The sequence below is a fragment of the Sus scrofa genome, chromosome 18 (assembly GCF_000003025.6).
Source record: "Sus scrofa isolate TJ Tabasco breed Duroc chromosome 18, Sscrofa11.1, whole genome shotgun sequence".
Taxonomy (NCBI): Eukaryota; Metazoa; Chordata; class Mammalia; order Artiodactyla; family Suidae; genus Sus; species Sus scrofa.
The window spans coordinates 31,090,299-31,107,219 of record NC_010460.4 but is presented as its reverse complement, the minus strand read 5'-3'; the positions used below and the strand labels follow the sequence as shown (position 1 = coordinate 31,107,219).

General features: G+C 39.2%; 1 protein-coding gene across 5 annotated transcripts in view; it reads left to right on the top strand.

Moving 5' to 3' along the window:
* Positions 1-16,921, top strand: part of MDFIC (MyoD family inhibitor domain containing) — a 99,617-nt gene that overhangs the window by 18,445 nt on the left and 64,251 nt on the right. For 3 of the 5 annotated variants that reach the window (XM_005673229.3, XM_005673228.3, XM_003134762.6), the window contains exon 3: positions 4,328-4,450. The exons of the other annotated variants lie outside the window; for them this stretch is intronic. In XM_005673229.3, coding sequence (XP_005673286.1) covers positions 4,328-4,450 — 123 coding nt within the window. The remainder of the gene's footprint in view (positions 1-4,327; positions 4,451-16,921) is intronic. 5 annotated transcript variants of the gene reach the window in all.

The window sequence follows — 16,921 nt, the reverse complement described above, 5'->3', positions numbered from 1 at the left end:
TTCTCAGAGTTGTCCTGACATAGAAATGGAACTAAATACCTGTATATTCATTAGTGATTAGGTAAAATTGTGTTTTCTGGTAACTTGGAATCCTGTGACAAGGGGATGAGAAGCAAGGTCTGCCTTTCAATGTTTGTTGGGCTCTTCTATGTTTTCTTTAAATTGTATTGTACAGAGGAGCTGATGTAGAATAGTGCCCCTCAAATCTGGCCATATGTAATGATGACACCCCTTCCCTCTCCATACTACCTGAATTGGGACCCCTGAGGCTGGGACCTGTGCATCTTATGTTTAAGGTGCACTAGAGTAGTGAACCATTAGCTTAGGAGAAGAGGATCTTTGAGATGGTGTAGGTCCCTTTTAAGAGAAAGTTACTAAGTTGGAGAGAAGTGCTTGTGTGTGTGTGTGTGTGTGTGTATGTGTGTGTGCATAGTTGGGGAGGAATGGATGTGTATATAGAAATCTTATAAAAAGGTACAGATTAACTTTATTCATCACCAAAATGACTTGATTGCCTTTGGGATATGTCTTTCAGGCCCACATATCAGTTGAATCGCAACTACAAACCTTCATAAATGTAGAAAGGTGTTAACTAAACCAGGACTGTGGCTTCTGCTGGCACAATTCAGAAGTGATAGGAAGCCTATACTAATAACAGAAATTATTAGAAACTGCTATTTTGTCCTTTTAATGAGTAGCGGCTGTGACCCAAACCTATTGAAAGTTGTAGTAAGGTTGTTCTGTGGCCGGATGTGAAGGTATCCATTTTGGAGTTTTCAGTTAATCAAATCCCACTCTCTTTCGGTGCCTTTAGTCAATATTAGATATAACTGCACATCATTTATGAGGCTGCTATATTGGTGTCCATTAAAAATTAAAGAGGTGTTAATAAAATACAAATACATATATTAAAAAGCCACAGTCCAGTCAAGTGGTCACAAAAGTTTAATTTATAAAAATGGAGAATTGACAAGTCAATGTAAAGTTTATACTTGGAATAATTTCTGAACCTTGCTTTGGGCTGCATGCTATGGACCATAGCAAAAGCCTAAGACTGACTTTTGAGCCAAGACTTCTTAGTTTTCAAAGGAGGCAAAGTTGCGTAGACCAATAATTGTGATTTAATAGTAGTTACATATTTATTATTGCTTAGATATAATGAGATAGAGACTGATCGTTTTTCTTTTTTTTAAATTTTTAAAAATGTTTTTGTCTTTTTAGAGCCACACCCATGGCATGTGGACAGTCCCAGGCTAGGGGTTGAATTGGAGCTGTAGCTGCCAGCCTATGCCACAGCCACAGCAAATCAGGATCCAAGCCGCATCTGCGGCTCACACCGCAGCTTACGGCAAGGCCAGGGATTGAACCTGTGTCGTTGTGGGTGCTAGTCAGATTTATTTCCGCTGAGCTACAACAGGAACTCTCGTTTTTCTTTTTCAAGTGGAGAAAGACTCTGGGCATCACTTAATTCTATAATTGCACAGATAAGGAAACTTAAAAAAATATGACAATCGTCTCTTAATAAATATTTAGGGCAGAAGGAACTTTGTTTCCCTTTTAGTAGTGGGTCACTCTAAATTCGTTTGCATATGGACCACATGACATTTTCATTCGTTCGGTGCAGAGTTGAGAAGGGTCTGTGTTTAGCACTTGAATATTGGACATGATTCAAATGTGAGTCAAGTGTGTCTAGAGGCTTTATTCATACCTATTTTCTTTTAGTCAGCAATGCTTCATAATGCCCTGGTTTCATGAATTAATTTTAATGGAATTAAACTTGAACAGCTCAAAATTATATAATTAATTTCATTCAGCTTCAATTAGAGTTACTAATTGAATCAAGCCTACTAGCATGACACCTGGCGGCAGTCAGCTACATAACAGTAGCAGAAAGTGTAGGACTCTGCTGGTAAAGGAGTTCGTGTGTATTAGTGAATTTGTATACAAATCTTTTCTGTTGATCATCTCAGAAAAGCCTTGGGTTGACTCCATCAGTGGAGATATTTCTGGAGTTGTTTAAAAAGTCAAAGATTTTAATTGAAACTAACACCTCTCAGAAAGATTGCATTTTTTTCTATGATAATGCTGTGTAAATGTTACATAAATCTAGAACATATTAGTTTAGCATGCTTCTAATTTATATCTTACTGCTAGCTGAATATGGTTTTGCTTTCTAAAAAATGCTTAGTATTGAAGATCCCATTTTTTTTCTAGAAATCTTAGCCTCTGGACTTACTCTTTATTGAGTGTCCGTCTATTTTCATGTGTTGAAATGTGTTTCATGGCAGAACTCTTCAATGGTGAAATCCCCATGGTACCTGAGAAATTTCTGAGTGTGCAGAAACTTTTTTCCTTCCACTGGAAATGTTAATACTGTTGACTAACAACTTCTGTTTAAATCTCTTTCCTTTCCTTTCTTCCATGGCTTGACATCATCTAGTTTTTCTTTTGCGACTCTTTTCTACACTTATGCATACTCCTCTTTTTAAATTTTTTTTTTTAATATTTGGTCTTTTTGTCTTTTTAGAGGTGCACCTGAGGCATATGGAGTTTCCCAGGCTAGGGGTCGAATTGGCGTTGTAGCCACTGGCCTATGCCACAGACATAGCAATGCCAGATCTGAGTTGGGTCTGCAACCTACACCACAGCTCACAGCAACGCCAGATCCTTAACCCACTGAGCGAGGCCAGGGATCGAACCTGAAATCTCAGGGTTCCTAGTTGGCTTCGTTTCCGCTGTGCCATGATGGGAACTCCCTAGGCTCCTCCTGATACTCTTTTTTTTTTTTTTTTTTTTTAATGTACTCACTCTTTTGGTGAGCCTGGTCATATGAATGGCTTAAGCAATCCCTTTTATGAAGATGACTCTTTCCAGCTGTAACTCTGTGACTTGCAAAGTCAGATGTGCAACGTTAAACTCCTCTCCTAGACTATAGACTCCATGAAGGCCTGGGCTGTGTCTTGTGATTAATTGTATCCCCACTGCATAATTTGATGTCCACACATCTGCTAGGTACAAATATACATTTTTATAATTATTTTCCCAGTCTTTAGGTTTTCCCCATCCAATTCAGACTAAGAGAACTCTGTTATCACCAATCCCATTGTCTCTGATGATCTGTGAATCCCTCTACATATTTTCTCACATTTAACTCCTTTCCCATCTTTTTATCTAGTTGATGAAACTCATCAACTTCTGCCTGGACTATGCTAAGTCTCCCTTTTAGTTTCCTTTACTCTGTTCTTTTCTTAGATGCATCCATACTCTAGTGATTCTCAAGGATTTATGTACAGTAGAATCATATATTCTTCCTCCCCCCAATTAAAATAGAATTTCAGGTGATGGGGCCCAGGAATCTGTTTTTTTTAAAATCCTCTGAGTGAATTAAAATACACTCAGGATTGAGAACCACTGGTGTATACAAGTTTATTAATCTTCCTAATGCATATCATTGATTAGGCAATTCATAAAGCTTCAGTGGCTCATGTCACTTACTTATCTTGTTTTGAAATTAGGTCCAAATATCTCACTTGGGCATTCAAATGTCCATAATGTGTCCCTCTTCAAACTTGTACTGTGTTATCTCCTGACATCCGTCTTAAAGTGCTTCATAGTCCAGAAAGTTGGAACTTTTGTCCAAATGCCTGCTTGTAGAGTTTCCCATGCTCTTCTTCCATCTGGAATGGCCTTTTTCCCATCTCTACTTTGAAAATTGCTACTGATCTTTTAAAAGACTATCCCACATGCGCCATTTTCTATAGTGCCTTTCTTGAGCTCTGAATCCTAGTGAATTTTTTTTCTTCCTCTGAACCTCTTTAGTGCTCTAGGCTTCTCTTATCATTCATTTTGCCTTGTGTTATAGTCTGCTTTTTGCTTGAGTTATGTTTCCAATAAGACATTACTTTTCCTTATCTATTGGCTCCCCCCTGCCCAGAACCCATAAACCTACATATAAATCTCTTTTCTTTGATGCTTCCCCTGCCCTGACCCCCATCCTCTACATATATGGACTCATTTCCATCCTTGATATAACTGTTAAACATTTCCCTATCGTGACAGATCATTTGCTGTGTTACTATGACTTGGTTACAATAATCTTAACATAATTTTTACAGTAAAATCTTTTTATTCAATGCTAGTCATGGTAGGTACTCAGGAAATCACAGTCATTGAGTCAATAACATATCCAACAGTCAGAGATATTGATCCCATTTTTTTAAATTATGACAGATTTAGAAGCATTTAGGAAATCATCTATAAAATGAAAAAATAGATAAAATCATGTCATATTTAATGATAATAAATATATATATTTTTTTGAATTTAGAAAAATGTGATAAAGAAAATACTGACCGAGATATTACTCAAGCCACCAATAGCTGCTTCACACATGGAGAGAAGCAAGACCAGTCCATTTGGGGAAATTGTTCGGATGATGAACTCATCAGAAGTAAGTATTTCTGGAGAAAATTGGAGTGATTCAGACCCATGACTATGATCGTATCCTCTCAGTTAACTGTCTCCTAGAATTCTGTTAGAAATCTGTAAATCAACAGAGTTTATCTGAAAGTGTGTTCATGAGTCTTTTGGCATACAAAGCTTAATACTAGGATACAAATAATTCTGTCAGTTTTTATCCTTTCTTTAGAAAGGGAAAATTTACCTGTAAATTTTAGATCCCATTCTCAGAGAGATTTAGACAAAATTTAATTCCTTCTTGAGCAGCTACTAAGTAGAAGTCAAACAATTCTAAGTAAAAACAGACTGAAACCAAAAAGACAATAGAGGGAGTTCCTGTTGTGGTGCAGTGGAAACAAATCAGACTAGTATCCGTGAAGATGTGAGTCTGATCCCTGGCCTTGCCCAGTACAAAAAAGACAGAGCTAAAGGAGAATGCACAGTACTTTTGTATCACCATGTGATCCCTGCTGTCCTGGTTGAATGATTCTAAACTGTTATTTTACAATTAACATTTTATTACTCTTTGGCTTTTAAAAATTCTCTTCCTCTTCTTAAAATTGCTCTGTAGAATATATAAAAAGCTTTGGCTTTGCTTTGTTTTACTCTGGGAAGACCCTGAAATGCCAGTGTCTTTGGGGTGCTATTTGGAATGCTGATCAATGGCAGGTTCTGCTTGTTCTGGTCACCACATTTCCCCAGTTGTGGATTCAAGATGAATATGCCAAACAATGAACAATTTTCTGTAGCGAATGTGTAAGTAGAAAGATTGCTGCTGTTCCACACCTGGAAAGGCTTAGGAGTACTACATCTTTTGAAATTCTCATTCATGGTAACCAAATTACCACATCACTTCTCAGTTTTCCAGAGAGGACAGAGAAGATGTTCTATTCTGAGAATCAAGTGTTGGTTTATTTTATTCTTTTAATTTAATTCTTCAGTTCAGACAGCTTCATAATATAGATCCTTTTTCTGTGTTACATGTTACATTTACTTTGAATCTTGGAATATTGTCTTGCCTCTTCAGAATACACAGTGTCTCTCCCTATCTGAAACCAAAGAGAAAAAAACAATTGAAAAGGAAGGAAAAAATGACCTTGTAGAAAACAAACAATAACAATAAAAACACTATCAAAGGAAATTTCAAGTTTTCAAACAAAGCTCTAAAAGTGAGCGTGTTTTAGTTTAATTTTAGGACCATTTGTTTTTTTAATACTTTTCTAAAAAGTATGAAAGGAATTGGGGAAAGGAATAGAAAGGAAATGAGACTCAGAAATTAGTGAAGAACAAGATTTGTATAGCTCTCTCAAAAGAATCAAATAAACACTATTGCAAGTAAATATTTATTCCCAAAACATATGTTGGTTGTCTTCTAAATATTGACTCTGCTTGTTGTGAAACTTTATAGCTTTTGTGAGATACTGGAATATATTATCTGTGATTTCCCAGCAACCTGAAAATTAGAGCAAGGGCGTTCCTGTCATGGCTCAGTGGTAATTAACCTGACTAGTATGCATGAGGATGTGGGTTCGATCCCTGGGCTTGCTCAGTGGGTTAAGGATCCAGCATTGCCATGAGCTGTGGTGTTGGTCGCAGACACAGCTCAGATCCCACGTGGCTGTGGCTGTGGCTGTGACTCTGGTGCAGGCTGACAGCTGTAGCTCTGATTTGACCCCTTAGCCTGGAACTTCCATGTGCCATGGGTGTGGCCCTAAAAAGCATTAAAAAAAAAGAAAAAAAGAAAAAAGAAAGGAGATTACAGCCAGAAGAACCCTTCTCTTCTGTAAACAATTTTACCTTCACCTTTTGCAGGCATGATTGTTTGCTCCTTTTTTTTCACCCTCTAGTCACAGAATTTAAATGTCTGTTTCATTTAATCAATTGATTTCCCTAATCTCCCTTCCCAAGGCCACACTAGAAAACCATGAATATGAACTCGCAGGATGAAAATCAAAATATAAGCATGGTTGTATAAGGATAGGGAGAGTCATAGTAACATGTTAAATTTTTTTGGTGCCATTTGATGAAGCTCGTTTTAGTTGTAGAATTCATACCATTAAAGGGAATGGACTTAAAATGAACTCTTTATTGTCTATACTGGCTACATGGACAGTGATAAAAAAAAATGCTGTAAGTTACATGAAATAGTTTCTTTATTGAGCTAATGATGCAGCCATGGAGCACTGAAGTATTTGGGAACAACTGTCTGGTTGTCCTCATCTGCGCCGAGGGAATGCAGAGAGGGAGATTTATGCTCCCCTCTGAGGTCTGCTGGGAGAACGGACAGATGAATGGATCTGTGAAGGGTAATGGCCCAAGACAGCAATGCCATTCCTGCCTAAAACATAAATGGGCAAGAATTTCCAGAAATGTGTGGGTAACTTTAGACTGTGACTTCTGATTACAAATTTCAAAACTACATTTTTGTTATTTCCTTGGTCCTGCTTTTCTAGACAGTTGTGACTCTGTTGGGTCTACAAAAAAATTCGATATCTGGATTTGCTGGAGTGGAACATTTTATGTCATCTTTAAAATCCACTCAAGTCGGGAGAGCATTTGCAACTTTGATAATCTGATAGCTTCTGCTATTCCAACTCCCAGATACTAAACTCTCCAAAACTGCCTGACTTTCCATCTTTGGCTTTCCCGCACTGAATCATTGGCCATCTCTGCGTCATCTAATGTCTGTCCCTCTTAACTGGGCAGTTACGGGGATGGGTGTTTTCATCTTGCTTCAGCACCGAGCTCATTCTGGGGGCCCAGTGAATCTTTTGTAATAACAATAGGCACTGGAAAGAAGGCTCTGGCTCAGAGCTGCCTGGGGGAGGAGGGGAACATCTGTGGTGAGTCAGGACCGGGCCGGCTCCCATGCCAGGAGTCCTGTGTGGCTCCCTGAGCACCGTGGAAGAGGCGGACAGCTGGCTCTCATGGAACTGATTTTAGTGTTCCCACTGTAGTGTGAGGTTGGCTGGATGGAGGGATCATCAGAAAAATGAGGCCGGCTGGGATGTGGGAACGTTTTCAAATGTACAACCCACTCTTTTTCCAAGCTTTCATGGGATAATTCAGCTGCATAAGCAAGAAGTGAAGGAAAGGGACTCTGTTTAATGTGACTTCTCTTTATCTGTCTGTTCTTGAGATGGGGCTGTGCCGGATAGCAGTTAACATCTCTGTTGTCCCGGACGCCTGCTGCCTTCTTGGTTTGGACATTGAAGGCATAATTTATAGGGGACTGTTAGCTGTCAGTGTGATGCGGCTGTTTTTACTTTTCTGAGAATAGCCGAGCTCTGGAAAGTCAAGGGAGTGGCTGCTTTGGAAATTGTATTCTAATTAAAGGGTGTATTCTCGGGCCTCATAAATGAGATCCAAGCTGAGAATAATTTCCAAATTATCCTGTGAACTTTAACCCTGACCTCAGTGGACCACCCACTTCTGGCTCACACTTCTGAGTGTGCCCCACATGGAAATTTGAGCTTTGCGTGCCTTCCCTGGTCCTTCTAGCAAACATCACAGGTGGCAGACCTGAGGTACTGTGCTCTCAGGGCCTGGATTTCATATTGGTTGCCCTTGAGTTGCTAGCTTATTAGAGAAAATTCTTTCTGGAAGTTATACATAAAATAGAAGAAATCCATATGGACTCAAACATTTCGAATAAATAGGCCACACACAATCCTGTCAGGGGATGTACATTGTGATTCTCTTGTGAAATTTAAATTAAAAAGATGATTCCAACTACTTAAGTTTGTTTAAAAAAAAATCTAAATCAAATCATTAAAGAATAAAAAACAATGGAAGTTTTGTGAGGAAATTTTGTAATTGGAAAGTTTTATTTTTTTTCTATTTTATAATTTTGTCCTTTTTACAGTTTAAAAGGCATTTACAGTCTGAAAAAATCTTTTGGGGTATAGTTTAATTTCTGGAATAGGGCTTACATTTTAGAGTGTAGAAGGGTGTCTTTTTATGGGAATACTGGCTAAGACTTTGGCTTTCACCCTCAGATTAGCATAAATGGGATAGTATATAATTTGGAGCCATGCCTTATTTTAATACTCACTAGTCCGCTGACTTAATAAAGTAAATGTTGCAGTGAAGTGACACCCTCAATTAATATTAACTTTTCTATTTAACCCATAATATGCATAAACTGATAACGGGCAAATAGGCAACATTTCATGTTTTAATTAGACTAGAAAAGAAGCAGAAGTAACATTTTGATCTCAGTCTTGGGGGATTTATAAGGTAGGAAGAAGTGTGTGTGTGTGTGTGTGTGTGTTACTATGCTTATGCTCATAGGCATGACGAAATTTTCCTTTAATTTAGGTCAAATTCTACTATTCTAATTATTTCCTATAGAGAGAGAGCTTACATTTTTCTTTGTTCTTCTTTCTAAAGTGCCTCAGGTCTCTATCTCAGATTTTTCTAGGTCTTCCTGAAAAATTCTTATTAGTTAACTTTATCCTTGGACATTGCTTTTTACATAAACGGCTCCTAATTCTAAATGTCATTACTTAACTCCAGAAATTTTCCTTAGCATCTCTTCTGAAATAAATTTCCCATTAAATTAAACTATTTTGTTCAGCTAATTCTCTCCTTTGTGATTTGGTAGAATTCCCATGATCTAAAGCAAAGTTAGATTGCTCTACTTAAATGGTAATCCCCATTCTGTTTAACCCATTTATTCATTTTGAAGAGTTTTTAGCCCTCATAGTAGTAAGCACTTGATTGGTGGTAGAACGCAAGCCCTCTTTCTCTAATCCACACTTGCCTCTTCCTTATGGAGCTGCTGCATCATTCTTTTTCACCCATCCTCCTCCTTGAAACCTTCCTCTTGGCATCCTCTGAGTTTCTTCTCAACATCAGCAGGCTCTATTGTTAGCGGCTGTATTATTTCTTTTGCCAGCTTATCTCTGATCACCCCTCATTGAATTCCATTTTGTCACGTTGGGCATGAGGGAATGCTTCTTCAGTGCAAATACTGAAAGAAAGGCAGATACTGCTCAAGTGCTCAAGTGCACTATTTATATACTTAGAGCATTCCTTACTTTGAACATAAGGAAAGAGCACTGAGAGGTTTGGATTTAAATTTTTTCAATGGCTCTCATGTTTGAATGCTCATTGCAGTAAGTATTATTTGGTTTTCTTTAGAATTTAAATAAAAGTGACCATAAGCACATTCTCCCTCCCCGCCAAGAGTTACCACCCAGTATGACTAGGAAATGCAGCTTTTGTGTTAGAATTCTTAGGTAATCTGGGATGCTTTCCCTAATACATGGTGCTCATTCATGGGAAGCCGTAATGAGAGGAAGTCATGGTGACGTCTTTCTTGCTCAGTCCCTAATTTTATATATGTGTCTCAGAAAAATTCTCTTTTTTCAAGTGCTGACCAAATCATCATGCAGCTGTAGTTCAGATGCTTTGGTTATTGCTGTAGAGAGGAATTTTTAGCCATCAATTATTCCAAATCTCAACATTTGGTTTTAGGGTTGAGTGGATAAGCCACTTTCAATGGCTCTCCATATTTAACATGATGGTTGATGATAACTGTGTTCTAGAATGGAGTTCAAGTTCCCAACACACTTTTCCTCAGGGTACATTATTCCACGCTCATTTGGGTTTTGCCCCCAAAGCCAGGGAGAACCATTGTCTATCTTCTGTTTGGATCATCTTAGATTCAGGGTGCTGGAGAACAATGGAAAAGTTCAGACCCTGGGTGCATCGTGAGTACTGGTGTTGAGCAAGTTGCCCAAACTCTCTGAGAAAATGTTTCTTTAAAATGGATATCTTTAGAATAGAATCTTTAGAATGGAGGTACTAATTCTGTATATCTCATTGTGTTACTTTAAAGATTATGCAAGAAAATGCACATTTAGGGAGTTCCTGTTGTGGCTCAGTGGTAACATACTTGACTAGTACCCATGAGGATGTGGGTTTGATCCCTGGCCTTGCTCAGTGGGTTAAAGATCTGAAGTTTCCATAAGCTGTGGTGTACGTCACAGACGTGGCTCAGATCCAGTATCACTGTGGCTGTGGTGTATGTCGGCAGCTGTAGCTCCAGTTTGAGCCCTAACCTGGGAACTTGCATATGATGCCAGAGTGGCCCTTAAAAAAATGCGTATTTATGCTTAATTAGCACAGAGATAAGTGTATAAACACTCAATGGATTTATCATTTTTTATTATGATTATTCTTGGGCCCAAGTATCAGTTATGAAACTTTTTTTTCCTCTGCAGTTCCAGTGGGTTAAATGTCCAGACATGCGGAGTACAGAGACCAGGCGTTTCTGGGACCATAGATATTTATGTCCCTAACAATAGCTGACACATTGTATGCAGCGTGGTCTATGCTTAATAAAAACTTGATTGCTTAAGTGTATTCAATTAAGGAGAGGAGGGAAGAGATTCTTTATCCATCTTGCTTCTACTGTTTCAGACTTTAAGGTCCTATGATGCATTTTCAATAACTGCATTTTTCCTTCTAGTCCTTCTAGCCCCCTTCTTATTCCCAAGCCACAGATGGTTCCTTCATGTCGAGTTCCAAATGTTCATAGATGACTCTAGTGATGTCCTATCAAGTGCTAGATTTGTGTGCTGTTCATGATGAGGCTCTTCTGAAGTGTTCTCGGTGAACTTTGGAAGAAGATCTGGATAACATTTATTGTCTGTGGAGGAGGGTAGGGATGACACTTTCTGTAGGACCTTTTTGGATCCCCTGTTGCTAATTTTTCTTGCCTACCTAGAAGAAAAGAGATTGCGGTGACTTTAGTTCCCGTCCTTCCTTCTTTATCCTCCCTTTTCTTGCCTTCTCCCTACCTCCCCACTCTCCTCCCTTCCCTCCCCCATCTTCCTTCCTGTACGGTTCTCTGCCTTTCTAAATTAGTTTTCAAATTTTTGTTGTCTATAAAAATATGTTCTGTTATTTTTCTTATTATTCCTATTAATATTATTAATTTCTTCACCTTTCACCTTTATCAGATACCATGACCCATTCAATTTGCAATCTATATCCTACTACACTTTTATTAAAGATTTTTCAGATATTCCTAAAATCTTTAGATCTTTATTGGGGGAGATGCAATGGTGGTGTTGGAGTACAAGTGATGGATGAAGGCTCAGTGAGGGATCCAGATTTATTCCTTTCCCATTTGGGAGTTCTTCAAGCCTCAGGGAGGAGCTGAGGCCTGGGAACTGGCTTAGAGATCACCCTGAAAATGCTAACTACTGAAGAAATAAATAACTTTTAATGATCAGGACCGTAAATACTGTGGTCTAGATAATTTTAGTTCTCAAGCCTCAAACTTCCTGGATCTGAATGCTGTGTGAATTTATGCACAGATTATTATTTGTAGAGCGTGTTGCTGCAATGAACTTTGAGGATTCAGAATCAAAATGTAATTTTGAAAACCGAATAAAAAAATCAATTATATTATGATGGAGTGCTTCCAGTACACTGGTTCTGTGTTGTGTTGGGGATAGAGTGATGGATGGTACAGCCTCTGATTTCAGAATTTACAATCTGGTGGAAGGGATACATGGTTTATCTTGAAATGATAATGTGTGTTATGAGTGCTGTGATGAGGAAGTGCAGGTGGCTGTGTTCACATTTGAGAAATGCAAATACTTAGGTAGGGGGAGGGTCTGAAAGGGCTTTGCAGAGGAAGTGATATCTGTGGTGATGCCTAAGGGACGTGGCCACCCCGCGCAGAGTGGGAGAGGAGATGGGGACAGAGTGCTCCAGGCCGAAAGATCAACACACTGATGGGTCTAGAGGTTAGAGAACACAGCCAGCTGGAAGAGAGTAGAAGTTTGGTGTCAGCTGGGATGTCAAATGTTAAATGAGGGATGATGAGATGGAAGGAAGGACTCTGTTAACAAAGGGTTAAGGGAAGATGGAAGATATTGAAGGGAGTAGTAAGTTCAATGTTAGTTTGGCCCTGTATTTTAGGATGATTGCTCTTGCAGTAGTTAGAAAGTAAATGAGAATAGGAAGGATTGAAAGCATTAAGAGACCACTGGATTTTCTTTTCTGAGGAGATGTTCATTTGTGCTAATCATGGACTTGGAGAAAAGACTTGTGGCTGCTTGATGGGAGGGGGAGGAAGTGGGAGGGATCAGGAGCTTGGGCTTATCAGACACAACTTAGAATAGATTTACAAGGAGATCCTGCTGAGTAGCATTGAGAACTTTGTCTAGACACTCATGTTGCAACAGAACAAAGGGTGGGGGGGAAAATGTAATGTATACATGTAAGGATAACTTGATCCCCTTGCTGTACAGTGGGGAAAATATATACATATATAAAAGAGACCACCTGAGACTGTTGTATGCATCCACCTGAGAAAAGAACGTGGCTTGGACTGGGGTAGAGGCAGGTGCAAGAAGTGGGTGGATTTAGCTTTTTTCTAACGATAAGTCAGTAAGACACATGGGGTAAGGGAATGGTAGGTGCTGGGAAGGAGGCCAAGATCTTAGTTTGGACAAATGATAGTGTGATGAAAGGATAACAGGGCAAAGAATTTAAGGATGTTGTCCGAAGAGGCTTGAAGTGATGGGCTGTGAACATCAGATGGGTAGGGAAAGAAGGAAAGACAGGAAGGATCTTAAAAATGAGAAAGAAGAAACCAGGGAGACTAACAATCCTTAAAGTGTTCTGTTTCTAAGAAACGAAACAGGTATAGGTGCAGTAAGTAAATACGATAAGTAGAAAGAGAAGGCGGATGATGAGAATGGAAACTGTGAATTTAAGATGTCTGAGGTGGGGTAGTCCCAGGCGAGGACAAGGACCACAGTGTGGCCATGGGGATGGGTTCCTGTGATAGCTTTTCCTAAACCCAGAGTGCTCCCTTGGGAAGAGGTTTTGTAGGCTTTGTAAAAATTGCCATACTTGACAGGCGAGGAAACAGATATACAGAGGTTTCCTTCAAAGGACATGGCAAAACTGGGGCTTTATCTGTGTTTTTCATGAAGCTCACTCTCTTGAACTCCTCACAGAAGCTTGAGAAGACAGCCAGTTGGTCCTTTCTGGGTCTTCGCTGCTTTGCCCTTGGGTCACCAGTTGTAACTAAATGGAGTGGTAGTTTGATATTTTCTAAGCGAGGCCCCTGAAATGAGCAAAAAAGAATACATATGATTCGAAGCTGCTGGTTTTCTTCTTATTATTGTTATTTTTTGACTGTGTGGTGCAGCAGCTTGATGTGGGATCTCAGTTCGCAGATCAGGGATTGAGTCTGGGAACTGGACGGCAGCAGTGAAAGTGCCGCCACATCCTAACCACTAGTCTGCCAGGGAACTCTCCTAATTAAAATTTTTTTTTCCTTTCTTTTTTGGCCATACGGAAGTTCCTGGGCCAGGGATCAAATCTCAGCTGCAGCCGTGACCTATGTCGCAGGGTAGCAATGCTGGATTCTTAACCTGCTACACCACAGCGGGAACTCCTTAAAGTTTTTTCTTAATGGAAGATATCTCCTCACGTTATTTAGCCCTAGGTGATTGTATGAAATTGAGTGAGGACACATTAGTGAAGAGGACTTATATTCTGTATACTTTTCTTCTGTATCGTTTTTCCCCTTGAGGTGAATTCTTTATTAAAAGCAGTAATATTTTAAAAAGACAATTCTCCTGAATGGCAGAAATGATCAGGGTGAGGGCCAGCTTCCCAAAGCTGCATTAGAGCCCAGTTACCTGTGGGAAATGCTCAAGTCACAAATAAATCAGGAGATTGAGCTTGCTTCACGTTCTGTAGAAGATGAACCAGCTCCATCACGTTGGAAGTAGAGAGCAGTGTAAGATGAGAATGCAGGGCCCCTTGTTAAAAACTTATTATGAAATTCAAGATGGCAACAGTAGAGCATTAAACCAAGCTCACGCCCTGGTTCTTTTCAGCATAGCGCTCCATGCTCTTGCCCGGCTTATATGCCCTTGAAGCTGGGCCTGGCTGAAGCATTGAGGGAGTGGCAATTCAGTTCTGGTAAGCAACAAAGAATATATTGTACCAATTCTATCATGTGTTCTTCAGTAAGTTCCCAAAATTCAAGAATGTGGGAGTTTTTCTGGGCTTGGCGAATCAGTTGATACGCTGCTAGTCCCAAGCCTCAGTAGCTTGTGTAGTTCTCTGAAACACCTGCCATGATACAAGCTCTGGAAGGCATTGGTTCCTAGTGTTTGTCCAGCCTCTGGAGGGGTGAGACTGCTTCGAGCTTTGCCGAGGGCTCAGTATTGAGAGTGAAGGGCTGTATGTCAGAATGAGAAGTGTTCGGTGGAATCGCCTCTCCACTGCTGTCCAGAGCTCCATGGTTCTTCTGCCTTAGCACGGATTGGAGTCAGTACTGGGACTTGTCCCATCTTCCTTTCAAGGAGTCCTTAGGGCATTAGTGGTAGATCCAAGCAGTTCCCTCCTAGAAGCTGGATTCTTGTCCAGTCCCTGGGTTCTCTAGCAAGAGACACAAAGTCAGGGAAATCTCTTTAAAATCCCTCAGATGCTGATATTCGAGGGTAAAATTGCTCTAAGTGAACCAGAGAAGAGAGTGGGTGGAGAAATTTGTTCTGCTTTGGCACATTATTTAATTAAATATGTTTTCCATGGTTCTTGGGAACTTGGATTGGGAGATTTAGGAGGAAAAAAATGATTCCCACCATTTCAAATTGTCACAGATAATTGATTCATGCTGGTGTAACTGTAATCAGACCATACATCTCATCTTTGGAAGTTGCTCATCATTTCTTGTCTTTATGAAAAAAATACTCACATGTCATCTGGAGGCCTGTCTTGGCGGGTTATCTTTTGCATATTCCTTCAAAGTTAAAAAGGTACTGACATAATCACAGTGAGTGATAATTTAGGCTGGAGTGGTGACAACAACACATCTAACAAAGAGTGTGTTCCTGTGTAATCAATATTGTCCTACCATTCCTTTGAGTTAGGCTTTTCTCATTGCGCTTCTCCCATATACAGTATATTTTTTGGAAATCTTATGAAGTAGATCTGAATGAAAATTTACTACTGCAAATGTAAAATTTAACCCATGTTCTTACATGTTTATGTCTTCAGTATTTTGCTCCTTAGCCAATTTAAGGGGGTTTTTGGTCTGGCTTTTTGAGAGAAACAGAACGAAAGCCATTCAGTAATTTTTACTCAGATATGCATAACTTGCCTTTTAATTTTTTTTAAATAAAAGGATTCCTTTTTAACTTTTAAATTTTAAATACCATACTTCTCTCTATATTATATATATTAATATGTAATATATATTATAAATTATATATATCCTTTTTTAATAAAGGATTGAATAATACTTAGTTTTGCCATGAAGCCCTACTTTGGACTAATTCAAGGCAGGGTAAACCACTAATTTCAGGCTATGACATCTTCTCATTGTTTCAGCATTAAATGTGAGCCAAGTTGCCAGTCTGGTACGTGGAAAGTTGATGCGAAGGGGTGTTGAGAGTACATGAATTCCCTGGAGACACTGAAAATCAAATGATGGAACCATAGTTAGTCATTGTGTAAACTGATGTGGGGTGTAATATCGCTGTGACTATTTATTCATGCCTTTAGTTCCACTTTCTAGCATAACCTATTTTATGCTTAACTATTGTCTTATTTTTTCTCTAAGTTAAGGCTCCCCAGTGTTTGACTGATGTAGAGCCTCTTTTACTATCTTTGAAATGACTTCGGTCCTTGCCTTCTTTAACTCTGAAGACTTTATATCCATGTTACTTAAGCCATTTTACACATTTTGCACGTGTGGACACACCTTGGACCTTGCTGTCAGTGAGATCTGCTCTTATTCTAAGATTTTGAAAGCAGAAATTAACTTTATCATTCTTCCTGTTCTTTACCTTAATAATAATTATGCCTCATCTGCTAACTATGTTCTTTTCCCCTGTAGTATCTCACCTCCTTCTTCACTTCACCTAGCATTTTTTCAAGGTCATCTGGGACCTGCAGATGGTCCTTCATTATCCCACTAAATTCTACGACCCTATGCCATATTTGCCAAGCTTATGCTGAAGCTAAGGTAATGGACTCCAGCCTAAGACTCCTCATTTCTGGCTCCAGAGGCTCTGGATCATAGACAAAAATGTTATGCAGCAGAAGGAGGAGCCTTGATAGGAATTTGTGGTCTCTAATCTCAACTGAGTCAACTCTGCTACTAGTAGATGTACAGTTTCTGGTGGATGTCCACGCTTGGTCCATTCTGGCTGTTTGATTTTATGACATTGTTTTATAAAGACTCAGATTATATTCTAATTCCTCCATCACTGAGATATTTTAGGTTATATTTAAGCACCAGCTCCTTGGATTCAACCCAGTTCTGGTCTACAGGGCTGATACCTTAGCCTGTCTTGATCTGTGTCATGAAAGGGTTAAATGCAACTAAAATGGTCTTCTTAATAGGTCATTTTTCTCAGTTAGTCCAATGGCTTCTTCTCAGTCCTCATTTTTCCTGTAGAATTTGACAGGGCAT